This window comes from Chiloscyllium plagiosum, unplaced genomic scaffold (genome assembly GCF_037043375.1).
Source record: "Chiloscyllium plagiosum isolate Xiang-an unplaced genomic scaffold, Cpla_swu_hap1 HiC_scaffold_45, whole genome shotgun sequence".
In the NCBI taxonomy this organism is placed as follows: Eukaryota; Metazoa; Chordata; class Chondrichthyes; order Orectolobiformes; family Hemiscylliidae; genus Chiloscyllium; species Chiloscyllium plagiosum.
Window position 1 is genome coordinate 15,846,523 of NW_028270183.1, and position 24,315 is coordinate 15,870,837.

At 48.4% G+C, this 24,315-nt stretch overlaps 1 protein-coding gene across 1 annotated transcript in view; it reads left to right on the top strand.

The window, feature by feature from the left end:
* Window positions 1–4,985: 4,985 nt before the first annotated feature.
* Window positions 4,986–24,315, top strand: part of LOC122552202 (Krueppel-like factor 1) — a 28,018-nt gene continuing 8,688 nt past the window's right edge. The window contains exon 1 of the mRNA XM_043694799.2: window positions 4,986–5,207. Within this exon, the coding sequence (XP_043550734.2) occupies window positions 5,121–5,207 (87 nt within the window). The 5' untranslated portion in view covers window positions 4,986–5,120. The remainder of the gene's footprint in view (window positions 5,208–24,315) is intronic.

The window sequence follows — 24,315 nt, forward strand, 5'->3', positions numbered from 1 at the left end:
TGCACCGGAGGAGGTGAAACAAAATCCCTCCGATTAAAGGCTGGCAAGTCTCGAACCATTGTTTTGGGGTCTTTCTGAGCAGCTCCAATCCCTGGTTGTTGTGTCTGTCCCTGACAACTCTCCAAAGTGGAGTGAGAGTGATTGCAGCCTCAGTGTTATGTCTGACCCCAAGCTGAGCTTCTATCCACACCCCAGCTGCTCCATCACCCAGACTGACTGTTTCTCCCGTCTGTCACATTGCACGACTAGGCCCATCTGCAGCAGGAGACCAGAATTGCTCGCAATATTCCAACAGTGGCCTAACCAATGTCCTGTAAAGACGCAACATGACCTCCCAACTCCTGTACTCAGTACTCTGACCAATAAAGGAAAGCATACCAAACACCTTCTTCACAATCCCATCTACCTGCGACTCCACTTTCAAGGAGCTATGAACCTGCACTCCAAGGTCTCTTTGTTCAGCAACACTCCCCAGCACCTTACCATTAAGGGTATGAGGCCTGCCCTGATTTGTTTTACCAAAATGCAGCACCTTGCATTTATCTGAATTAAACTCCACCTGCCACTCCTCGGCCCATCTGAGTGAGGTCCTGTTGATCTTCTCCACTGTCCAGTAATCAAGCAACAACTGAATTTTAAATCCTCGTCCTTGCTTTAAGGTCCTTCTGCCATCTCACTCCTTGAGTTCCCAATAGATTAGATTCCCTACAGTCTGGAAACAGGCCCTATGGCCCACCAAGTCCATATCGATCCGCTGAAGACTCAGACCCATTCCACTACCTGTATTTCCCTCTGACTAATGCACCTCACACTATGGGCAATTTAGCATAGCCAATTCACCCTAACCTGCACATCTTTGGACTGTGGGAGGAAACCGGAGCACCCGGAGGAAACCCACGCAGACACGGGGAGAATGTGCAAACTCCACACAGACAGTTACCCGAGGCTGGAACTGAACCTGGGTCCTGTGAGGCAGCAGTGCTCACCACTGAGCCACGGTGCCACCCATAACCTCCCTTCAGCCCTGCAATCCATTGCAGTCTCCGTCTTCCTCCCATTCTGGCCTTTTGCCCATTCCATTTCCATTGCTTGGGGAGTCTGAAGCTCCCCCCAAACCCCCACACCCAACGTCAAACCTTTTCAGAAATTGGTGTACTCAAATAAAATGTATCCTAAAATCTTTCACTTCAACTAAGCTGTGAGTCACCTATCCTGATGTCCCGTGTATGGCTCAGTGGCGAGCCTTGGGGAACACCATATATGATGTACGTTGAAGGTGCTACATTAATATAAGGTGCTTATATTACCTTCCTGCCCTTGTGCACCCTAATCCTGTAACAATCTCCACATGCTGCTGAAAGCTCATGTGATAATAGTGAAATTGAAATGAGTCCTGCATTTATATAGCGCCTTTTACAAACTCAGGACATTCCAACGTCCTTTATGGACAGTGAAGCACTTTTTGAAATATATTCACTGCATCGACACAGGAAATGCAACAACTAAATTGTGCACAGCAACCTGCCACAAATCGTAAAGAAATACACGGCCTTATCATTTGTCTTCGGGTGTTGGTTGAGGGTTAAATATCGTCAGAATGCAGAGATTCCTCTGCTGTTCTTTTCCTGCTCCCTGTGGAGAGAGCAGAGGGGCCCTCAGTTTTACAGCGCAGCCAATGTGGCATTCCTTCAGCACTGCAAACAGCAGTTTAGATCAGACGATGACCATGAGTCATTTAAAAGGAACTTAAGGGGCAGAGAGTGGTGCGTGTATGGAATGAGCTGCCAGAGGAAGTGGTAGAGGCTGGTATAATTACAGCATTTAAAAGGCCTCTGGATGGGGGCATGAATAGGAAGGGTTTAGAGTGATATGGGCCAAGTGCTGGCAAATGGGACTAGATTAGGTTAGGATATCTGGTCAGCATGGACGAGTTGGGCCGAAGGGTCTGTTTCCGTGTTGTACATCTCTATGACTCTACAAGCGTTTGGCGTGTGACATGAACATTAATTCTTCTGTGTGTGAGGGAAGAGTACCCATAACAATGGCATAAAACTGGTGCCACACAGCTCAATTCAGGAGTCTGAATCGCTATGACAACATGCATGGAATACTGTAACTTGGAGCTATGGATAATGATGGGAGAGGCACCAATATCCACTCCCCCCATCGCAGGAATCTTTCCCATCCTTATTGCCCGTCACTGGGGGTGTATGGAAAGATTGGCCATTTGAGAATTGTGTTACCCCCTGTGTCACACGGCCTCTCCACTTTCAATACAACAGGATAAAATTGTGGAATGGGATTCCCAAAGTTCCCTGCCACAATCCCAGGAATACACCCACTTCCTGGAGTAGATGCCACACCGTTTCCCGAAAAGCAGTGACTGTGATGGAGATTTGATTTATTATTGCCACGTGTACTGAGGCAGAGTGAAAATGATTGTTTGCGTGCTAACCAGGCAAACCACCCCGTACAGAAGTGCATCAGGGTAACAGAACAGAGTGTTACAGCAGGGGGCAGAGAAGGGGCAGGGAAAGACCAATTCTAAAAGACGAGAGGTCCGTTCTTAAGTCTGAGGCTGTTCTTGACTCTGTGGGCACATGTTTCAAACTTTTGTATCTGCTGCCCGATGGAAGAGGGTGGAAGAGATTATAATCAGGGTGGGAGGGATCTTTGATTCTAATGGCTACTCTCCCGAGGCAGTGGGAAGTATAGATGGAGTCAGCGGATGGTTTGCATGATGGACTGGGCTGCATTCACGACTCTCTGTAGTTTCTTGCGGGTCTTGGGCAAAGCAGTTGCTATACCGACCCATGATGCATTGGGTAGGAAGCTTTCAATGGTACATCTATGAAAGTTGGGTAAGGGTCATTGAGGACATGCTGAATTTCCTTAGCCTCCTGAGGAACTAGAGGCGTCGGTGCGCTTTCTTAACTGCAGCTTCCATGTGGATGATCCGGGACAGATCTTGGTGGGAACCACTTCAGATGTACTTCACCACTACAGTTAGACTCCTGACGTGGGATTGATTTTGGAAACTGTGATCATTGAGGGGATTCTGAGGGAGCTACAGTGGAGACTAACCTGAATATATCGATGTTCTTAGGGTGGGACAACTTACGAGAGGAGTTTAGAATTTAGAGGGTTTTCAGGAGATGGGGGACTACTTTGTCTGTACTCTGAGGTACTAACAGTAGGCAATTGGCAAACGTTTGTTGGCTGACCAGAGGATGTTTACAAGAAAACAAGTGGAGTGCACTGGCAAAGAGGAATTGGTGATACATGTGGCTTTCCATCTAGAAAGACAAGTGCAACAAGTACATGGGATCACTCTGAGCATCCCCCTACAGGGGCCCTCCAAAGCCCCTCACTCTCCCTCAGTCTCCTTCACCCTTTCACAGCATGTGGGCATCACAGCGTGGATAGACCCGTCCCTAATTACCCAGGGGGCAATGAAGAGTCAACCGTGTTGCTTTGGGTCTGGAATCACATTTAGACCAGACTGGTTTAAGGTGGCTGCTTCCCTTCTCTCAGTGATGTTTTTGACCTAGGTGCATTTTTACAACAATCTCTAATGGTTACATGGATTAGATTCCCTACAGTGTGGAAACAGGCCCTTTGGCCCCACACCGACCCTCCACAAAGCAACCCACCCAGACCCATTTCCCTCTGACTAATGCACCTAACACTGCGGTTTATTTAGCATGGCCACTCCACCCTAACTTACACATCTTTGGATTGTGGGAGGAAACCGGTGCACCCGGAGGAAACCCACGCAGACACGGGGAGAATGTGCAAACTCTACACAGACAGTCGCCCGAGGCTGGAATCAAGCCCGGGTCCCTGGTGCTGTGAGGCAGCCGTGCCAACCACTGAGCCACTGTGCCGCCCCATTGTCAGCATGACACTAGTTTTTAGTAATAAAAAAGTTCAAGATTGTTATCAATTCAAATTCCACCATAAGCAGGATTTGAACCCAGAATGTTGGCTTCAGCACATAAGCTTATTAACGTGGTAACATGACCATGGCACCACTGCCTCCTGCTTGGAAACATATCACTTTTCGTCCAATGTGCCTGGGTGAAAATCCCTCCCTGACTGCACAGTGGGTCTACCCACACCACATGGACTGCAGTGATTCAACAAGGCAGGTTAAAAACCATCTTCTGCAGGACAATTAGAGACTGGCATGGGCCCTCTTGTCGCACAGTGGTAGTGTCCCTGCTGTAGACCGGGAAGGCCATGTTCCCACCTGCTCCCGAGGTGTGATGTAAAAACTCCAAACAAATTGCTTAGAAAAACATATGGGAGACTGGCCAGTTGGTACAGGGGTGTGATTCCTGCAATAATCCCTATGGTGTATGGCGGGGGGGGTGAGAGGTTCCCAGGGGAGCCTTTGCTGTTTACAGGGGTAAAGCAGTGCTGCCTCTGACCTATAACAATCCCAGTGCTGTACTGAGGGAGCACTGCACTGCCCAGGGAGGTACTGTTTTTAACCCAAATGCTGTGATGTTAATGCTAATATCCATGAGCCCAGACCAATGTTTGATGCCAATGAACAGGAACTTGAATCTGATAACCATTTACACACCTGGACCGAGCCAGTGAAACCCATGAAGCAAGGAGGATTGTGAGTGGAAGGAAGCAAGGCCGGGGGGGGGGAGAGACAGGACCACTTTCAAAGGGCTGGCACAAGCCCTATGGGCCGAACGGCCGCGCTGTCAGGCATCAAAACGTTCCAACCTTGTAAAAACATTAAAGTAAAGCCAGCCGGGGGGACTGGGGCCACTGTGAAAAGTTTGGCAGACTCAGAAAGTTAATTCAACTTTTAAAACAAAAGGAGTTGTCAGGACAGGCACCGCCCTGCGCGTCAGTAAAATTAAACATGTATTTAAATCAGGTGGATGAATATTAATCAGAGGGATTATGTTAGCTCTTCTCCGTTTACACACGGGATGGGGGTGGGGGGAGAGAAACAGAGCGAGAGAGGTTTTTTTTTGCAGAGGGCGAGTGAGCAGGAAGACAGCACACACCCACAGACAGACACACACACACAGAGAGAGAGACTGAAGTTGTTCAGGTTCCCACTGACTAGGAAGGTGGACCAGGGCTGGTCAGCAATGGCTCTAGCAGATGCTGTCCTGCCCTCGATCAGCTCCTTCTCCACTTGCAGCAACTTCCAGGAGAAACAAAACGCCATCCTCAAGGTAAAACCAGTCGCTTCGCCTCTTCCCCTCCCACCTTCTGTGAGGAGACTCAGTGTCCCTGCCTACAGTGTGGTCTGATTGCCTGGTCTGGGAGGGGGTACTCTGGAGGGGACAGTGAGTGTGGCTAATCCCACACTGTTGGAGGCTGGTTTTCCGTGTCATCTGGGGATTTTAGTGCCAATTGTGATTTTAAAACAAATCCAAGGTGTAAGGGGGAAATGGGAGATCTGGGGTGGGGTTTGAATTCTCTGAGAATTAAAGGGTCTGGGGAAGGGTGTGTATGGTGTGTCAATATTCAACTGGGTTTGGGGAAGGGTGGGGGAAAGTCACCCCACAGTCAAGAGTGAGGAGAGCTGGGAGGCAGATTGGGAAAGTCGCAGTGTGTTTTGCATCAGTAATTTTGTTTTTAGGAGGATTTCAGTTTTGCATTTTACTGGGATTGTGGAGAGAGAGAGAGGTTGAAACTTGCCCAAACGGAACAGGTTCCCCGCTGCGGGAGCAAATGCAGTTGACATTCTGCGCACAGCAAGATCCCACAGACACCAAGGGGTCCCTGCTTTTCTCTTGGGGGGGGGGGGGATGTTGTCTGAGGAAATCTGGGTGGGAGGAGAATGGGGTGCAGGGTAAGAGGGGATAGGGGGGTGCTAGGCAAAACTTCCTGCAAAGGTAGGATTTGGGGTAACCATCTTTGAGGGGGGAGGTGGAGGGGTGGTGGGTATGACGTCTGAGTGGGTGAGAGTGGCACTATGAGTGCTAACCCTCTGTTTGTGGGTGAGGACCCTCTCACAGTGTGATTTGCCCTAGGATTTCCCCACCCCCTCCCCTACCTGGGGTAGCTGTAATGGTTGGAGGCGGCAGAGTCATTGCAACAATAGCCTACAATTTATTGTATAGCTGTGGTGGGATATGCAGTGTAACACTCCCCCCCCCCCCCCCCCCCCCAAAAAAAACAAATATTGCATGCAATTCTGGTCTCCTTCTTATCGGAAGGATGGTGTGAAACGTGAAAGGGTTCAGAAAAGATTTACAAGGATGTTGCCAGGGTTGGAGGGTTTGAACTACAGGGAGAGGCTGAACAGGCTGGGGCAGTTTTCCCTGGACGGTCAGAGGCTGAGGGGTGACCTTATAGAGGTTTACAAAATTATGAGGGGCATGGTTAGGATAAATAGACAAAGTCTTTTCCCTAGGATGGGGGAGTCCAGAACTAGAGGGCATAGGTTTAGGGTGAGAGGGGAAAGATATAAAAGAGACCTAAGGGGCAACTTTTTCACGCAGAGGGTGGTACGTGTATAGAATGAGCTGCCAGAGGAAGTGGTGGAGGCTGGTACAATTACGGCATTTAAAAGGCATTTGGATGGGTATATGAATAGGAAGGGTTTGGAGGGATATGGGCAGGGTGCTGGCAGGTGGGATTGGATTGGGTTGGGATATCTGGTCAACATGGACAGGTTGGACCGAAGGGTCTGTTTCTATGCTGTACGTCTCTATGACCACAGGAGCTCGGTTTAACATCTCTCCAGCAAGGGTAGCCCTGCCAATGCTGCACTCCCTTAGTACTGCACTGCCCAGGGTCCTGTCTGAGAGGTCACTCAGCGTGGTTGTCCCTGTGTCCTGGATGCTGATTTCCCTTGAATCCGAAGGCTCCTCTCAGTGATTCCAGAAATCACCAGCGATTGCTAGCAGCAGGAATCTGGCTGGGAGATCTGGCTGAAGAGAACAGCCCTGAAAAGAGCTGGAAAGTGCGATTGGTGCAGACTTGAAGGGCCTCTTCTGTTCTGTATGATTCCATGACTTTGGGATTTCTCCTCTTGACCAGTTGAAGTCAGACACTTCTGACAAGTTGGGAGGAGTGACGGTGACCATTTTCAATGTAGCCAACTCTCCCAACCAGTGTTAAAGTAATCATAGTCACAGTGTAGTTCAGTGATGCTGGTTGAGGGATAAATGTTGGCCTGAACTCATGCCATAGGAAGTTCTACATTTACCTGAGAGGCAGGAAGGACATCATTTCCTGTGAGAGGTGTCACCTCTGACAGTGCTGCACTCCCTCAGTACCTGCACCTGGTGTGCTAGCCTGGATTATCTTTTCTGAAAAGGTTCTAGAACATTCTACATTCTGCCTCGGAGGCCTCCTGCCAAACCAATGGTGTACAACAACAACAACAACTTGGATTTGTGTGACTCCTTTTGTGCAGTGAAGCACTTCACTGAAGTGGCATCAGAAAGGCAAACTACCATCTCAAATGAACTCGAGAGAGGGATTTAATCTTTCTCAGAAAGGCATTCAAACGTTCTGTAGAATGAGTGCGCATTTCGTGCAAGGCTTCCTCATTGTAAAGAGGTCCTCCTCTTCAGGAGGTGATGATGTGGAAGTGCCGGCAGTTGGACTAGGGTGGACAAAATTTAAAAATCGCACAACACCCAAAGCCTGTTGGGCTTTAACCTGGTGTCGTGTGTGATCTTTCACTTCATCAGGAGGTGAAATTGAGACGACGGGAACTCACAGGGGTATCAGAATTTGAGGAGGGTACTCTCCGTGGTCCTACCAACCAAAGGAAAATCAGAGAATACCACCCGCAGGATTCGAAAACATTTCTGAGAAGATTTTCCCTTCCCTTCCGGTAACCACAGCGTGAGGAGTGCACTTGTTTTTATGTTTAAGTTCACTTAATCTGCCCCGCGCAGCTCAAGGTAGGCTCTTGCACAAGGGGTTAAGACTGGAATCTCTGGTGGCTCAGTGGTTAGCACTGCTGCCTCACAGTGCCAGGGACCCAAGTTCGATCCCAGCCACTGTCTGTGTGGAGTTTGCACATTCTCCCCGTGTCTGTGTGGGTTTCCTCCGCGTGCTCCGGTTTCCTCCCACAGTCCAAAGATGTGCAGGTGAATTGGTGCTAAATTATCTGTAGTGTTAGGTGGTAAATATAGGGTAGGGGGGGTGGGTTACTCTTCGGAGGGTCGGTGTGGATCTGTTGGGCCGAAGGATCTGTTTCCATACTGTAGGGAATCTAATCTACAACAGCAAACAAGCCTTCCCCTGGTGGGAGCTCAGTGACCACATCCCAGGGGATATCAGATGAAGTGGTTGCTGGGGAGGTTTGTATTGCGTGAGTTTGGGTGGCAGGGGGTGGGGGAAACGTGTGGTGTTGAAGATCTACTTTAGAAGGGAAGGAACTAACAGCATCCTTCCCCAACCCCCCACACTTGCTCATTAACATTGGTTCCTTCTTTTTCAAAATTTTGCGTTAAAAAAGCACAGAGTCATAGAGTCATCGAGATGTACAGCATGGAAACAGACCCTTCGGTCCAACCCGTCCATGCTGACCAGATATCCCAACCCAATCTAGTCCCACCTGCCAGCACTTAGCCCATATCCCTCCAAACCCTTCCTATTCATATACCCATCCAAATGCCTTTTAAAGGTTAAAAATCACACAACACCAGGTTATAGTCCAACAGGTTGGACTATAACCTGGTGTTGTGTGAATTTTAACTTTGTACACCCCAGTCCAACACCGGCATCTCCAAATCATGACTTTTAAATGTTGTAATTGTACCAGCCTCCACCACTTCTTCTGGCAGCTCATTCCGTACACGTACCACCCTCTGCGTGAAGCAGTTGCCCCTTACGTCTCTCATATCTTTCCCCTCTCACCCTAAACCTATGCCCTCTAGTTCTGGACTCCCTCCACCCCAGGGAAAAAACTTTGTCTATTTGTCCTCTCCATGTCTGTCATAATTTTGTAAACCTCTATAAGGTCACCCCTCAGCCCCCAACGCACCAGGGAAAACAGCCCCCTACCCTATAGCTCAAATCGTCCAACCCTGGCAACATCCTTGTAAATCTTTTCCGAACCTATACAACCGCTATCACCCTCCGATTTAAAATCTTCGTCATTTCTGGATTCTTCAGTTCAGTCGCTCTCGTTCAGAGGTGGCTGTGCCTTCAGCTGTCTGAACACTAACAGACTTTCCTAAACATCTCTGGCTCTTCACCCCTCTGAACGTACCACACTGAGCAAGCGATTGGCTAGCTGTCTTAATGTCTCTTTATGTTGTTCAGTATTAAGCTATGTTCAATAACATTCATTAGTATAAAAGATGCTTCATATATACAAGTTGTTTATTCTTGCTGCCTGCTCTGTTTAACAATAGTACTTTTTTTTATCATGCTTGCATGGCCAGCATTTATTGTACATTCCTAATTGCCGTTGTAAGGTGCTTGTTGTATATAGCAGGCCTGTGCAAATCTATAGTCTTTTTATCATAGAATCCCTACAGTGTGGAAACAGGTGCTTCGGCCGAACAAGTCCACAGCGACCCTCCGAAGAGTAACCCACCCAGACAAATTCCCTGACCCTATTATCCTATATTTACCCCTGACTAATGCACCTAACCTACATATCCCTGAGCACTATGGGTAATTTAGCATGGCCAATTCACCCTAGCCTGCACATCCCTGAACACTATGGGCAATTTAGCATGGCCAATCCACCCTAACCTGCACATCCCTGAACACTATGGGCAATTTAGCATGGCCAATCCATCCTAACCTGCACATCCCTGAACACTATGGGCAATTTCGCATGGCCAATCCACCCTAACCTGCACAACCCTGGACACTATGGGAATTTTAGCATAGCCAATCCACTCTAACCTGCACAACCCTGAACACTATGGGTAATTTAGCATGGCCAATCCATCCTAACCTACACATCCATAAGCACTATGGGTAATTTAGCATAGCCAATCCATCCTAACCTGCACATCCCTGAGCACAATGGGCAATTTAGCATGGCCAATCCACCCTAACCTACACATCCCTGAACACTATGGGGCAATTTAGCATGGCCAATCCACCCTAACCTGCACATCCCTGAACACTATGGGCAATTTAGCATGGCCAATCCATCCTAACCTGCACATCCCTGAACACTATGGGCAATTTCGCATGGCCAATCCACCCTAACCTGCACAACCCTGGACACTATGGGAATTTTAGCATAGCCAATCCACTCTAACCTGCACAACCCTGAACACTATGGGTAATTTAGCATGGCCAATCCATCCTAACCTACACATCCATAAGCACTATGGGTAATTTAGCATAGCCAATCCATCCTAACCTGCACATCCCTGAGCACAATGGGTAATTTAGCATGGCCAATCCACCCTTACCTGCACATCCCTGAGCACTATGGGTAATTTGGCATGGCCAATCCACCCTAACCTACACATCCCTGGGCACTATGGGTAATTTGGCATGGCCAATCCACCCTAACCTGCACATCCCTGAACACTATGGGTAATTTGGCATGGCCAATCCACCCTAACCTGCATATCGTTGGATTGTCAGCTCAAGTTCATTTATCAGTCACTTTCCGTTAGCCAAGTACGTGATGAAAGGTCTCCACCTGAGATGCAGGTTAAACTGTTTTCCTCGATGTGAATAGACCGCTGTGCTTTTCCAAGTTCATTTTGTATATTTAACTGCAGAAATTCCAGGATTTGTTTGGAGGTTACTGAGGGCTCTTGGATAGGCCCACTAACCAGCTTTTAGCATTCATTTCCTCTGTTTTTAAAATTTGGGCTTTCATTCATTTCATTTCCTCTGCTTCATAACAATTAGGAACCAAGTTATTTTGTTCTCTGATCAATCCTTCGTGAGGTGGGAAGGCTATGCTTTACTCAACGCTGGTTACCCCTTGAGGAGGTGCTGACAGCTAGTGAGTTGCAAGGAGTCGCCCTGCATTTAAAAAGTGCCTTTTAATGTTGTAAAACACTCTCAGGGCTTCCAAGTGTAATTTAGCGATATTAAGATGGAATGGGAACTGGTTGTCACCAAAAACATGTTTAAAGGGGTTTTTATAAAGTCTCTTGTATGGTCATGTGTAAATTGGAGGCAGAACGTTGTTTGAGTATCAGCAAGATTTATTGATTAAAGCATTGTCTGTAATATACTGTAAGCTAATACTAATTAACCTCTGAGAACAAAAAGTGCTCGCGGACCAGGCAGAATCCATGGACAGAGAGCAAGCTGTCATTTCGAGTTCAGATGACTCTTAATGTTAACTTGTTCTCTCTCTGTCGACATCAGTTTGGAACAAGCCAGCCAACAATGTCAGTCTCTTTTGACATTTCAAAACGGGATCTTTGACACAAGACTTTTTTATTTTGAATTGAAAGGTTAGATTTGTGCATCAGAAGCAGGTAGTGCTGTCTTTCAGCTGAATATTAAGCCGAATCCCCAACTATCTGCTCAGCTTAAATGTGAGAGCCCAGGGTCACTATTTCAAGGAACAGCTCTTCCCAATGCTCTGGCCATACTTTTCCCTTGACCAATTCCACTGGGACAGATTGTATGGGTTTTATTAATTTGCTGCTTAGGAGATCTCTGTGTGAATTTGCTGTGGTTATTCCAGTGTTAAAACAATGCTGGCCCTTCAGAAGTATTTAATTAATTGTGCAAGTATAAATTTAAGCCTGTTTGATTGTATGTATGTATGTTTGGGATTATATACACACACACACACATATATAAATATAGAAGGCTGTCGTAATCCTACCAGACCCATGTGGCTGTGCTCTCGTTAGTAACTGCTTCAGTCAAGGGTCACTGCACCTCGGGCAAAGGGAGAGGCTGAGAAGGTGGTAACATCAGCTGGTGTGGGAATTGAGTCCACACTGTTGGCACCACTCTAAATTAAGAGCCAGCTGTCCAGCCAACTGAGCTAACCATTTGATGCTGACATTAGTGGTGATAAAGACAGTTGCATTAATGTGAAACTATCTTGAAATAAATACTGCTTGTCTCTCAAATGCCCTAACTTGGACAAATTTGACATTCCTTCCTTGTTGTGTTGACCCAGTGCCCTATATTTTCTCACAATGTACCTCTATGGAAGGTGTGACTTGACACGGACTTCTGCGAGTCAAGGGGTTGGTCCATGACCGCCTTCAGATGCCCAACCTTACTTGGCATCAAAAGCTGGTACTGCCTGATCAGCCACATCCCAAAGACATGAGTCACTGGTGAAGAGAGAAGGGTGAGGAGGGGATGAGCACCCTCCCGCTAAACCTTCCACTATGGCTTCTCGCTGCCAATAGGAATCAAAGAGCCAGCCCCACCCACGTCTGCACTCCCGATACCTCCCACATTAGCAGTGGTGAGATGGGATTTCCACAAGCTGCTTCCGATCCATATACTGTCAGCTGCTCGATCCCTCTGTGCCACATTGGGAGCTGACAATATCCACTCAGCTGGACGGGGTGTTCCATCGCTGCAGTTCCGCTGGGCAGTTTAGGTGCAGGCACCTGCAACATTTAGATTTGTGGGGGTGAGTGTGAGGGAAACTGTACATCGACATCTTACTGAATCTGACCCGCTGTCTAAACAGTGACAATTGGCATTAATACAAGTGCCTAGAATCCCCAAAGTATGGAAACAGGCCATTCAGCCCAACAAGTCCACACCAACCCTCCAAAAGAGTAACCCACCCAGACCCATTCCCCTACATTTCCCCTGACTAATGCACCTAACCTACACATCCCTAGGCACTATGGGTAATTTAGCATGGCCAATTCACCCTAACCTGCACATCCCTGTACACTATGGGGTAATTTAGCATGGCCAATCCACCCTAACCTGCACATCCCTGAACACTATGGGTAATTTAGCATGGCCAATCCACCCTAACCTGCACATCCCTGAACACTATGGGGTAATTTAGCGTGGCCAATCCACCCTAACCTGCACATCCCTGTACACTATGGGTAATTTAGCATGGTCAATCCACCCTAACCTGCACATCCCTGTACACTATGGGTAATTTAGCGTGGCCAATCCACTCTAACCTGCACATCCCTGTACACTATGGGGTAATTTAGCATAGCCAATCCACCCTAACCTGCACATCCCTGTACACTATGGGTAATTTAGCGTGGCCAATCCACCCTAACCTGTACATCCCTGTACACTATGGGTAATTTAGCGTGGCCAATCCACTCTAACCTGCACATCCCTGTACACTATGGGGTAATTTAGCATGGCCAATCCACCCTAACCTGCACATCCCTGTACACTATGGGTAATTTAGCGTGGCCAATCCACCCTAACCTGCACATCCCTGTACACTATGGGGTAATTTAGCATAGCCAATCCACCCTAACCTGCACATCCCTGTACACTATGGGGTAATTTAGCGTGGCCAATTCACCCGACCTGCACATCTTTGAATGGTGGGAGTAAACCAGAGCAAACCCACCCAGACACTGGGAGAATGTACAAACTTCACACAGACAGTCGCCCAAGGCTGGGGTCAAACCCGGGTCCCTGGCACTGGGAGGCAGTGATGCTAGCCACTGTGCCGCCCCATTATCCAGCAACATTTGAGAGAAACAGAATCCTGAGGAAGGCTGGAAGTGTTCCTCTGTCTCTGGTGGCTGAGTTTCCCCAGTGTTCTGTGTGTTTGTCTCAGATTTGAAGTAAATGTGTTTAACTCCCCCTGTGACCATCACTGGGTGCCCACAATCAACCACACCAAGACATTTGGATCGTTGACTATAAACTGTTCTTAAATAAGTAATTGTGATGTCCCCACAAATGAAGTGAAACTAATGTAAATTGTGCTATTTACAAGCGAAGAGATTAGATTCTCTGTAGTGTGGAAGCTTCAATGTCATTGCATGGCACCTTTGGGGTCCCCATAGAACATTCCAGTGCAGTACAGGCCCTTCGTCCCTCGATGTTGCATTGACATGTGGAACCAATCGGAAGCCCATCTAACCCACACTATTCCATTCTCATCCAGTTGTTTGTGAATGGCAGTGTATTTGGGCGGGAATGTTTTGCGCTGTGATTCAGAGCCTCATTGTCCGAGCTGGAGACCTCAATCCCAGGGCTGCTGAAAAGGAGATTGCAAATGGTGGACTGGTGATGTGTTGGGCTCTGGAAGTGGGCCAGAATCGGTTGGCTGAGCGGGGGGAGTGAGTCAGGGTGGGGGGTGGATGTGTTGGAGGGCTGGATGAGGTTTGAGAGGAGTTGCACAAAGTATTAAGAGCATGTTTAATTGAACTGTCATTGAGTAATTCTAAACAGAGACTTTGCTCACCCTCCCCGCACCCCCCCCCCCCCCCCCGCATAAACTATAATCTTTCACCCTCAAAACAAAAATCAAATATCATTCAGTCAGAATTAATGGAAGTGAAATTTTTAAATCTCACCCTTTTCACTATACAAAAATAAAATGGATGGTAAGTTTTTGTTTCAGTTGTGAAATATACACGTCATGGGGTGTATGGTTCCAGTATCACTCAGAACCCACTCTGGCCTATTAACTTTAACAAGACCATCTGCTCAGGACACAATCCTGAACTCTTAATTCTCTCTGTTCGTTTCATTCCCTCTCTCCAACCCATTCCCACCTCGCTCCAGCTGTTCCCGCCTCTCTCTAATCATCCCAGGTTAAAATGAAAAGGAGAGAACTGTCAGTTTCAAGTTGTAAATCTAATTGGGTGTGTGGGATGTTCTGGGCTGGTGATGCTCTCTCTCTCCTTTTTTGTATAGTGAAAAGGGATGGAGGATGAGATTTAAAAATTTCACTTCCATTAATTCTGACTGAATGATGTTTGATTTTTGTTTTGAGGGCGAAGGATTATGATTTATGGGGGGGGGGGGGGGGTGCGGGGAAGGTGAGCCTTCGGTCCAACCAGTCCATGCCGACCATAATTGAATTGAATTGATTGTCCCGTGTACCGGGGCACAGTGAAAAGCTTTGTCTTGTGAGCAATACAGGCAGATCACAGAGTGAAGTAGCACAGATAAGTATAAATAGCAGCAAAAGCCAACACACAAGTACAGGCGAATGTAATCCCAAACTAGACTAGACCCACCTGCCTGCCCCTGTCCCTTATCCAAACCTTTCCTATTCATGTCCTTCTCCAAATGCCTTTTAAACGTTGTAATTGTACTCACATCCACCACTTCCTCAGGAAGTTCATTCCCCACGCGAGCCACCCTCTGTGTAAAAGATTCGTCCCATGTCTTTTTTCAATCTCTCTCCTCTCACAGACTGAGCTGTATGTTATACGTGATGTGCTATATCTATAATGTGTCAAATTTTATATACAGTATACTGGATTTTATATCTTCACATAGTAAAGTCTGTACATTGGATTGGATCATTATATCCATAATATATTGCACAGTTTCTATATTGTGCATAGGAGTGTTCTACCTGTAATGTATAGCGAATGCTAAATATTGTATGTAGGGGTACGCCCCTATCATGCATTTCCTATATTGTATGCAGAAATGTTGTAGAGCTCAGTCTGTTGATTATAAATGGAGTGCTATATCTAGTTATAACCTCCCTCCTAATATTTGTACTTCATATAGAGGTGAGGCTGTGTGTTTGTGTGTATTTGTAACCATCTATGAGCCAATCATTTTCTGCACATGGGTGTGTGTTTGTATGAGTTTCTGTGTGTCACAGTAATGTTTGTATGTACCTCATGGTCAGCCTGGGTCTACAGTGGGTCACAAGAGTGCCAGACTCCCCAGCGGGTACGGAAGGAGGGGTAGAGAGGGCCACACGTGGGCAGGAACAGCACATAGCTGCACCCCGACTGTCTCAGGTCTAGGAACCCACTCTCTATTGCTCTCACTGTCCAAAAGGTGAACCTTCACTATCAGTCAGTTGGATTAACTTCCCCTGCTATGGCTCTGATTTGCATAAAATATATAGAAATGGGAATAGAGCTGAACCAACCAGTTTCCTTGCCTCAACGCCAGGTCTTCCTCCATTCCAGTGTCTCGCTTTACTCCCTTTGTTCTGTTTAATGATATCAATCTGGAATATGTTCAATGAATGAATAGTCTGGGTGAGGGGATCCCAAAATACAAACCTGCCACAGGCAAACGTTTCTCCTTTTCTCAGCCACGTTGGTGGGGACTTTGTCCCACAGGCTCTGAGTTGACTCAAGTATCTTTCTATTGTGTATTAGTCCTGGTCGCCATATTTCGGGAAGGATGTGGAAGCATTGGAAAAGGTGCAGAGGAGATCTACCAGGACGTTGCCTGGTCTGGAGGGAAGGTCTGATGAGGAAAGGCTGAGGGACTTGGGTCTATTCTCACTGGAGTGAAGAAGGCTAAGAGGGGATTTGATAGAGACATACAAGATGATCCGAGGATTATTTAGGGTAGACAGTGAAAGTCTTTTTCGAAGGATGATGATGTCAGCTTGTATGGAGGGGGCATAGCTGCATATTGAGGGGTGATAGATTTAAGACAGATGTCAGAGGCAGGCTCTTTACTCAGAGAGTGGTAAGGGCGTGGAATGCCCTGCCTGCCAATGTAGGCAACTCAGCCACATGAGGGAGATTTAAACAATCCTTGGATAAGCACACGGATGGTGATGGGATAGTGTAAGGGGATGGGCTCAGATTAGTTCACAGGTCGGCGCAACATCGAGGGCCGAAGGGCCAGTTCTGCGCTGTATTGTTCTATGTTCATGACCCTGCTTTTATAGCTCGGTGCCTTGCCCCATCTACTTAACGTAAAGGGGGCGAACTGAGTGCCTGGTGGAGCTTGGGGGACAGTGAGCTAGCAGAACACAGTATGGCCTCCAGGCCCCCTGTGTGACAGCTGCCCCTAAGCAAACAGCATCCGAGTCTCCGTTTTAATGGCCGGGCCTGCCTCCTACATTCCTGAGCTGAATCCAGGGGCTGGAGAAGCTGAGGAGAAACGTTTGCAAACTGACCTTGTGAATCTATCTCTGGGCAGCATTGACCCAGCTGTGCTGACACCCTGGGGGAGGGGGGGTGGGGTGGAGCTAGGGGGTTCTGCTGGGGTTAACAAGATAACAAAGTCATTCAGTGCTAAGGACAGCATTTGTGAAGCGATGTGCTTCAGTCTGCTGATGCATTAACTCTCTCAGCCCTTCCTCAGGGCCACATTTGGCCGGTTAACTGACCCACCCTTCTCCTTATTCTCCCACACGGAATGTTGGCGGGGCCAGGCTAGATTTCCCTGGAGCAGCTGGTACTGAATCAGTGAGATGGAGGGCTGCGGTTCACTAATAGAAAAGAGTTGCATTTATATAGCACCTTTCACAATACCCCCCCCCCCCCCCAAAGTACTCTTTGTGGTGGTGATAAATTCAGAAATGCCGCAGTTGGTTCATGCACAACAAGCTGCGATGTGATAATGTGTACACTATCTGCCCGAATGATGTTGGTTATGGGATAAATATCAGACAGGGCACTATCTGTCCTCCATCAGAAATGTGCACCTTCCCACAATGCAGCACTAACACAGTCCAATGTCAGTATTGAATGTTGTGTGGGAATGGGATTCCCGCTCTCTCTGGTGCAGACTGTTACCAACTCCCAGCCGCCCCTGGCTTTAGTTTCACACTTTCAAATTCTTTGAGATTTTTGTTTTGGACTGCACAACATTTCCAGTTGTCAGAGGGTCACTGTGTAGAATCAGACCGCACAGAGACAGACCCTTCAGTCTATGCTGAGCATAATCCCCAAATTAAACCAGTCCCACCTGCCTGCTCCTGGCCCATATTCCTCCAAACCTTTCCTATTCATGTATCTATCTAAATGTCGTTACCGTACCCACATCCCTCACATCCTCAGGACGTTCATTCCACACGCAATCCACCCGATGTGTAAACCAAATGCCCCTCATGTCTTTTTCAAATCTCTCTCCTCTCACCTTAACAATATGCCTCCTCGTCTTGAAATGCCCCATCCTGGGTAAAAGACAACTACCATTAACTCTGTCTATACCCCTCACTATTTTATAAACCTCTATAAGGTCACCCGTCAACCTCCTATACTCCCGTTAAAAAAGTCCCAGTCTATCCAGCCTCTCCTTATAGCTCAAACTCTCCATTCCCGGCAACATCCTGTTAAATCTCTTCTGAACCCCCTCCAGCTTAATAAAATCCTTCCTATAACAGGGTGACCAGAATTGAACACAGTATTCCAGAACAGGTCTCACCACTGTCCTGTACAGCCTCAACATAACATCCCAACTCCTATACATTAATGTTCTGCTGTGCACAGGATCAGCAGTAGGGCTGGAGTCAAACTGCGGCTCCTTGTTTCAAATATTTCCTCTTCTACATCCTGTTTCTGATGATTGTCAGCAAACAGACTGTATAATGAGCTGAGGTTGCTCAATATATGAATACAATGCTGTCTAACCTGTCCGGTAGAAGGAGAGAGAGCTAGTTTGAGTCATCGCTGACAATGTGGTGTTCACAGTGAACGCTGCGCAATAAGGTAATCACTCCTTCAAAGTTGTTCCCAGTTCCTACAGCAGAACGACCAACCCTTTTAAACCTCCTAAATCAGTTCAATCAAACTTAAATCAGATCAGATTATATTAAAGGGTGTCTTTGCATGTCCAGAGTTTAAGTGAGCAGACTTCCAGAAAGGGTTCTGAATGAATTTATAAGGATGGTGCCGAGTGTTTAAGCTATAGGGAGAGGCTGAATCTGGGAAAAAAAAACCTGGATGCTGTAAATCAGAAGTATAAACAGAAATTGCTGGGAAAGCTCAGCAGGTCTGGCAGCCTAAATGGGGAGAAATCAGAGTTAATGTTTCAGCTCGTGTGACGCTTCCTCAAGTTAACTCTGATTTCTCTCCCACAGATGCTGCCAGACCTGCTGAGCTTTTCCAGCAATTTCTGGTTCTGCTTCTGAACAGGCTGGGGCTGTTTTCCCTGGAGCGTCGGAAGCTGAGGGGTGACCTTACAGAGGTTTATAAAATCATGGGTGGCATGGAGAGGGTAAATAGACTCCCCTGGGGTGGAGGAGTCCAGACCTAGAGGGTATAGGTTTAGGGTGAGAGGGGAAAGATACAAAAGAGACCGAAGGGGCAACCTGTTCAGCAGAGGGTGGTGCGTGTACAGAACGAGCTGCCAGAGGAAGTGGTGGAGGCTGGTACAATTACAGCATTTAAAAGGCATCTGGCTGGGTACATGAATAGGAAGGGTTTGGAGGGATATGGGCCGGGTGCTGGCAAATGATTAGATTAGGTTAGATCAGGTTAGGTTCCCTAGAGTGTGGAAACAGGCCCTTCAGCCCAACAAGTCCACACTGACCCTCCAAAATGGGACTAGATTAATTTAGGATATCTGGTTGGCATGGACGAGTTGGACCGAAGGGTCTGTTTCCCTGCTGTATGACTGACTTCAAACCAAAATTCCATTTTTGAGATTTATAATGCTTTCCAGGCTCTGAAGCATCATGGAAGGGTCTAACTACCTGATGGGATGTACACACTTAACTGATTAAACACCACTATCTAATTCATTCGTTAAACATCGCCGACTAACTTGAGTGGGTGAGACCTCAGCAGTAACATCTCAGCTGGGAGGTTTCACTAGGTGTTGGCAGCCTCTGTGGAGAGAGAGAAACCGAGTTGATGTTTCGGGTCCAGTGACCCGTTTTCAAAAGTAACATCTCCCCTCTGACTCGGCAAGCTTGCAGCCCTGTCTTCACAGTTAAAGGTGTCATCTCTCTGGTCTGAAGGTGAAAGATGCTGTGATCTAATGTACAAAGGGCAGTGTCGTGGGCCACACTAATCCCTCAATCAACACCCCAAAGTCAGCCTTTCTGGTCATTATCACCTCGTGGCTGTGGGAGCTTGCTGTGTATAAACGGATTCACCAGGTTATGACAGTAACCACACTTCCAAAGCTGCTTATTGACTGCAAAGTGCTTTGAGACGTCCCGTGGTGATAGAAGTTGCTATACAAATGCAAGTTCCCATCTTTCCCCTTCCACTGCCCCCTTTGGTCTGCATTTCTGAGTTTCTGTGCCCGAGAGTTTGTCACTGTCAATATCCTTTTATTGGAGGAAGGGGTTTGTACCCCTCACACGCCTGAGTCAGTACAGGGTGGTGTAATTCCAGTAAATGCCATGTGGGGACAGTAGTGACTGATTCTGGTCAATGTGAAATAACTGCAGAAAGAGCCAGGGTGACACAGTACTATACACCTTCCACCTGTTAGACACGGGACTCCCCAAAACACATCTTCGCTCTCTCTCTCTCATGCTTTTTCTCCCTTTCGCTTTCTCTGTTTTTCTTTCTCTCTGTCTCTCTGTCTGTCTCTCTCTGTCTTTCTCTGTCTTTCTGTCAGTTTTTATCTCTCTCTGTGTCTCTCTCTCTCTCTCTCTCTCACACTCTCTCGCTGTCGCTTTCCCCCTCTCTCTGTGTTTTCCAGACCCTGTATGGTGAGATGATGTCCTCAGACACTGTTTAAACACGGGCACGTAGGCAGGTGTGTTTGAAATGGCATCACTGTTATAGAAACCCTGGCTGTGCATTTACACACAGGAAGCTCCCCACAGTAGTGGCATCAGAGTGACATGATTGACCGACTGCTGACTGGAGGTTGTTGGGTTAGGAGTAAATCCTGGGCCGCGCAAATTGGGGGGGGAGGGAGAGTCACTTTTATAACCCAGTGAATAGACAGTGTCCCTGACAGTGCAGCACTGCAACACTCTGACATGGGCAGTGTGGGTCTGGGTTATACACTGAAGTGGAGTGTTCCAGATCACCCGGGGCTAATGCCTCACTAATGTCCACCAAGGACATGCAGGTCCTGGGCCTCCTCCATCGCCAAACCCTAACCACCCGCCTGGAGGAAAAACGCCTCATCTTCCACCTCGGAACCCTTCAACCCCAGGGCATCAGTGTGGACTTCACCAGAGAGGTGGGATCTAATGGAACTTGGCGAGGGGGCAGTGAGGGGAACAAGTGGTGTTGACTGCTCCCTGTCCCGTTAAAGCCAGTTGGCACAGCTTCTGCCCAGAGTGCCCGTCCTCGCCTTTGCCATGCGCTCCTCGTCTGTGTGGGCCCGAGAGCAGAACCTCCCTGGTGGGGGAGCTGGGAGGTGGGGGGGACACGTCCGATCCTGGGGCGAGTCTGAGCAGGAGCCGCTGACACTGTGACACGCCCACAGCGGAGCAAATAAAGCCTGTGCGATGACACACTTCAGATGGAGAGCGCACTCCGAATGCTTCACTTAGGCCAGGCCCCTTCTCCCTTCTCAGGCTGGGAGGCTTTCCGAACGGGGGGTAGAGGGAGCACGACAGGACTCTGTGTAGCAGTTTCCCAACTGGAATGGGGGATCCCACACACCAGATGTTGGGGGGGGAGGGTCTGGGAAGGATGTTATTGATTTTATGTGGGGATGGGGGGGGGGTGAAGGGAGATTTCACTGGGTTCGACTCCCCTGCCCCCACAGCCTGGGCGGCGACTCTGAGAGTTCACCCCCTGGAAAGTGGGGAGTGGGAGACTTGCTCGAACATGCGGCAAAGGTGAGGGGAGAGATGACACAGGCCTGCATTCATATGGAGCCTTTCCCGACCCTTTTGGGTATGGCGTGGCAAAGCTGAGGGAGGATGTCTCACTCTTCGCCCACCTCCCCTGCCCCCACCCTCGGCCTGAGAATGGGTTAACCTTCCACTGTCCACCCCCCTCCCCGCTCCCCCCCCCCCCCCCCCCCCGGGGGCCAATGGGGGTCGTTATACAGCGGGAAGCTTCCATATTGGTCACAGGAAGCGTGACTGCCTTCTGGTACACAGCAAGATCCCACCAGCAAGGTGACCATGGCCTGATGCTATCTCCTTGCAATGGAGGGGAGGGGGGAGTCACTGGGAGGAGGGGAGAGCTTGCATGGTCCCCATTCTGGGGGAGGAGGAGGGCTGGGTGTTGGGCACATGTTTAAATCGATTCGAGATGTTGAAAGGATTTGGGTGGGGTGGTGGAATGGGAAGGGGCTGGGGTGGTGTGGTCTAACTGAGGGTTTAAAGTCTCATCCAAAGGCACCTGCAACACTGCAGCATTCCCTCAGCTGTGCCCTGCATTTCTGGTTTCCGATCCCAGCCTATGGATCGGGATAAAGACTAGAAAATACGTGATAGCTTAAAAGACCAATGAATTGGCTGAGAGAGAGTCATAGAGATGTACAGCATGGAAACAGACCCTTCGGTCCAACCCGTCCATGCCGACCAGATATTCCAACCCAATCTAGTCCCACCTGCCAGCACCCGGCCCATATCCCTCCAAACCCTTCCTATTCATACACCCATCCAAATGCCTCTTAAACGTTGCAATTGTACCAGCCTCCACCACTTCCTCTGGCAGCTCATTCCATACACGCACCACCCTCTGTGTGAAAAAGTTGCCCCTTAGGTCCCTTTTATATCTTTCCCCTCTCACCCTAAATCTAAGCCCTCTAGTTCTGGACTCCCCAACCCCAGGGAAAATACTTTGTCTATTCACCCTATCCATGCCCCTCATGATTTTATAAACCTCTATAAGGTCATCCCTCAGCCTCCGAAGCTCCAGGGAAAACAGCCCCAGCCTATTCAGCCTCTCCCTGTAGCTCAAACCCTCCAACCCTGGCAACATCCTTGTAAATCTTTTCTGAACCCTTTTCAAGTTTCATAACGTATTTGCGATAGGAAGGAGACCAGTTGTGTGTGTGGGTGTGAGTCTATGTGTGGGTATGGGTCTGTGGGTGTGGGGGTGTGTGAGTCAGTGGGTCTGTATCTGTGTGGGTGGGTCTGTGCGTCTGTGTGTGAATCTGTGTGTCTGTGTGTGTGGGGTGTCTGTGTGTGTGAGGTATCTGTGTGTGTGTGTGTGGGTCTGTGTATCTGTGTGGGTCTGTGTGTGTGAGGTGCATGTGTGGGTCTGTGTGTGTGTCTGTGTGTTTTGTGTCAAGCAGTCAGCTGTAACAGTGTCATTGATCTAACCCCATGGAACCCACACGCCTGGCCACTCTCACTGTGGACGCTGTGTAGACAGTGTGTCTCAGGGGAAAAGCTCTGCACCTCATTCTCAGGAACTGAGGGCTCTGCTCAAGTCTTTTGAACTTCACAGTTTGCAGCTTATCCAAATGCGAGGGATATTTGACGTTATTGGAGTGGATATAAAGACCTACTGAGGTTTTGTGTAAGGAACTCTGCTTGAACTAGTAATAATTTTTTTTATTACGGGGAACAAAGTTTGGAAGAAAGGAATCGGCCTGGATTTTGTGTGACTCACAATAACAGAGATTATATCAGCTTTCTGAAAGATAGTTTTAGTTGGAAAAAGAGAATAGTAACTTTTTGTTTTGCTATATTTCAACATACCTGTGATTGCCACATGCCAATGATGAATCTGTTGGCAAAGTGGGCTAAGGGTGCCAGTTGGAGTGTGAGAATTGCAAGTGGCCAGTTAGGACTGGATTCAAGGAGGGGCATTGTCATATTGGACACTGGGTACGACCCAGGGATAGATTGCTGGCGCCAAACCTCCTTTTACTACTATTTTTAATTTGAAAAATTACCGTAACGTTAGCCTCTGGGGGGACACGATATCACAAATTGAAAACTGACGAATTCAAATTGTTTTGCGAGCGTTGATGATGCCCTCCAGCCCCCGGCGGTGCTCATTGGGTGTGGATGGCAGGCAGGCATATACCAACAGAAAGCCTGGGTACTCCCTGTCCGAGGGCACCCCTTGAGAGAGAGAGAGAGAGAGAGAGAGAGGTAGGCCTCAGGCCCCGTCTGTGGCCCACTCGCATGACCCTGACAGGAGCCTCCTGGGCCACAGCTGGGAGCGGTGGCTGGAGGGAGGCCTTCAATTTACTTGCCTTCCTGCGACCTCACATTCCTGACGAACAGCTTGTGCTCGAAACGTTGACTCTCCTGCTCCTCGGATGCTGCCCGACCGGCCGTGCCTTTCCAGTGCCACGGTTTTTGACTCCCTCCGCCCTTGGGTGTCCAAGGAACAGGAGCGTGGGGTCTGCATGGGCAGGCTGTAATTTATCAGTGCCCTGGGAGTCTGTGAACCCGCTGAGTTTCTGTTTGATCCTGGGCCTCCTGAAAATGGAGGAGCTGGAGTCAGGATGGGGAGGTCAATTGGAGTCGAACACCTTGACCGAGTCCGTCCACTTCCCCATGAGGCCAGCCCTCTGCCTGACGTTGAGGTGAGGGGATTCTCTGCCCCCCCCACCCCCCACTCCCTCCTCGCCACTCCAGGTTCATTTCCCAGAATGTTGTGGTTTTCCTACGGGAGGCACTGCCCGTGCTCGGCC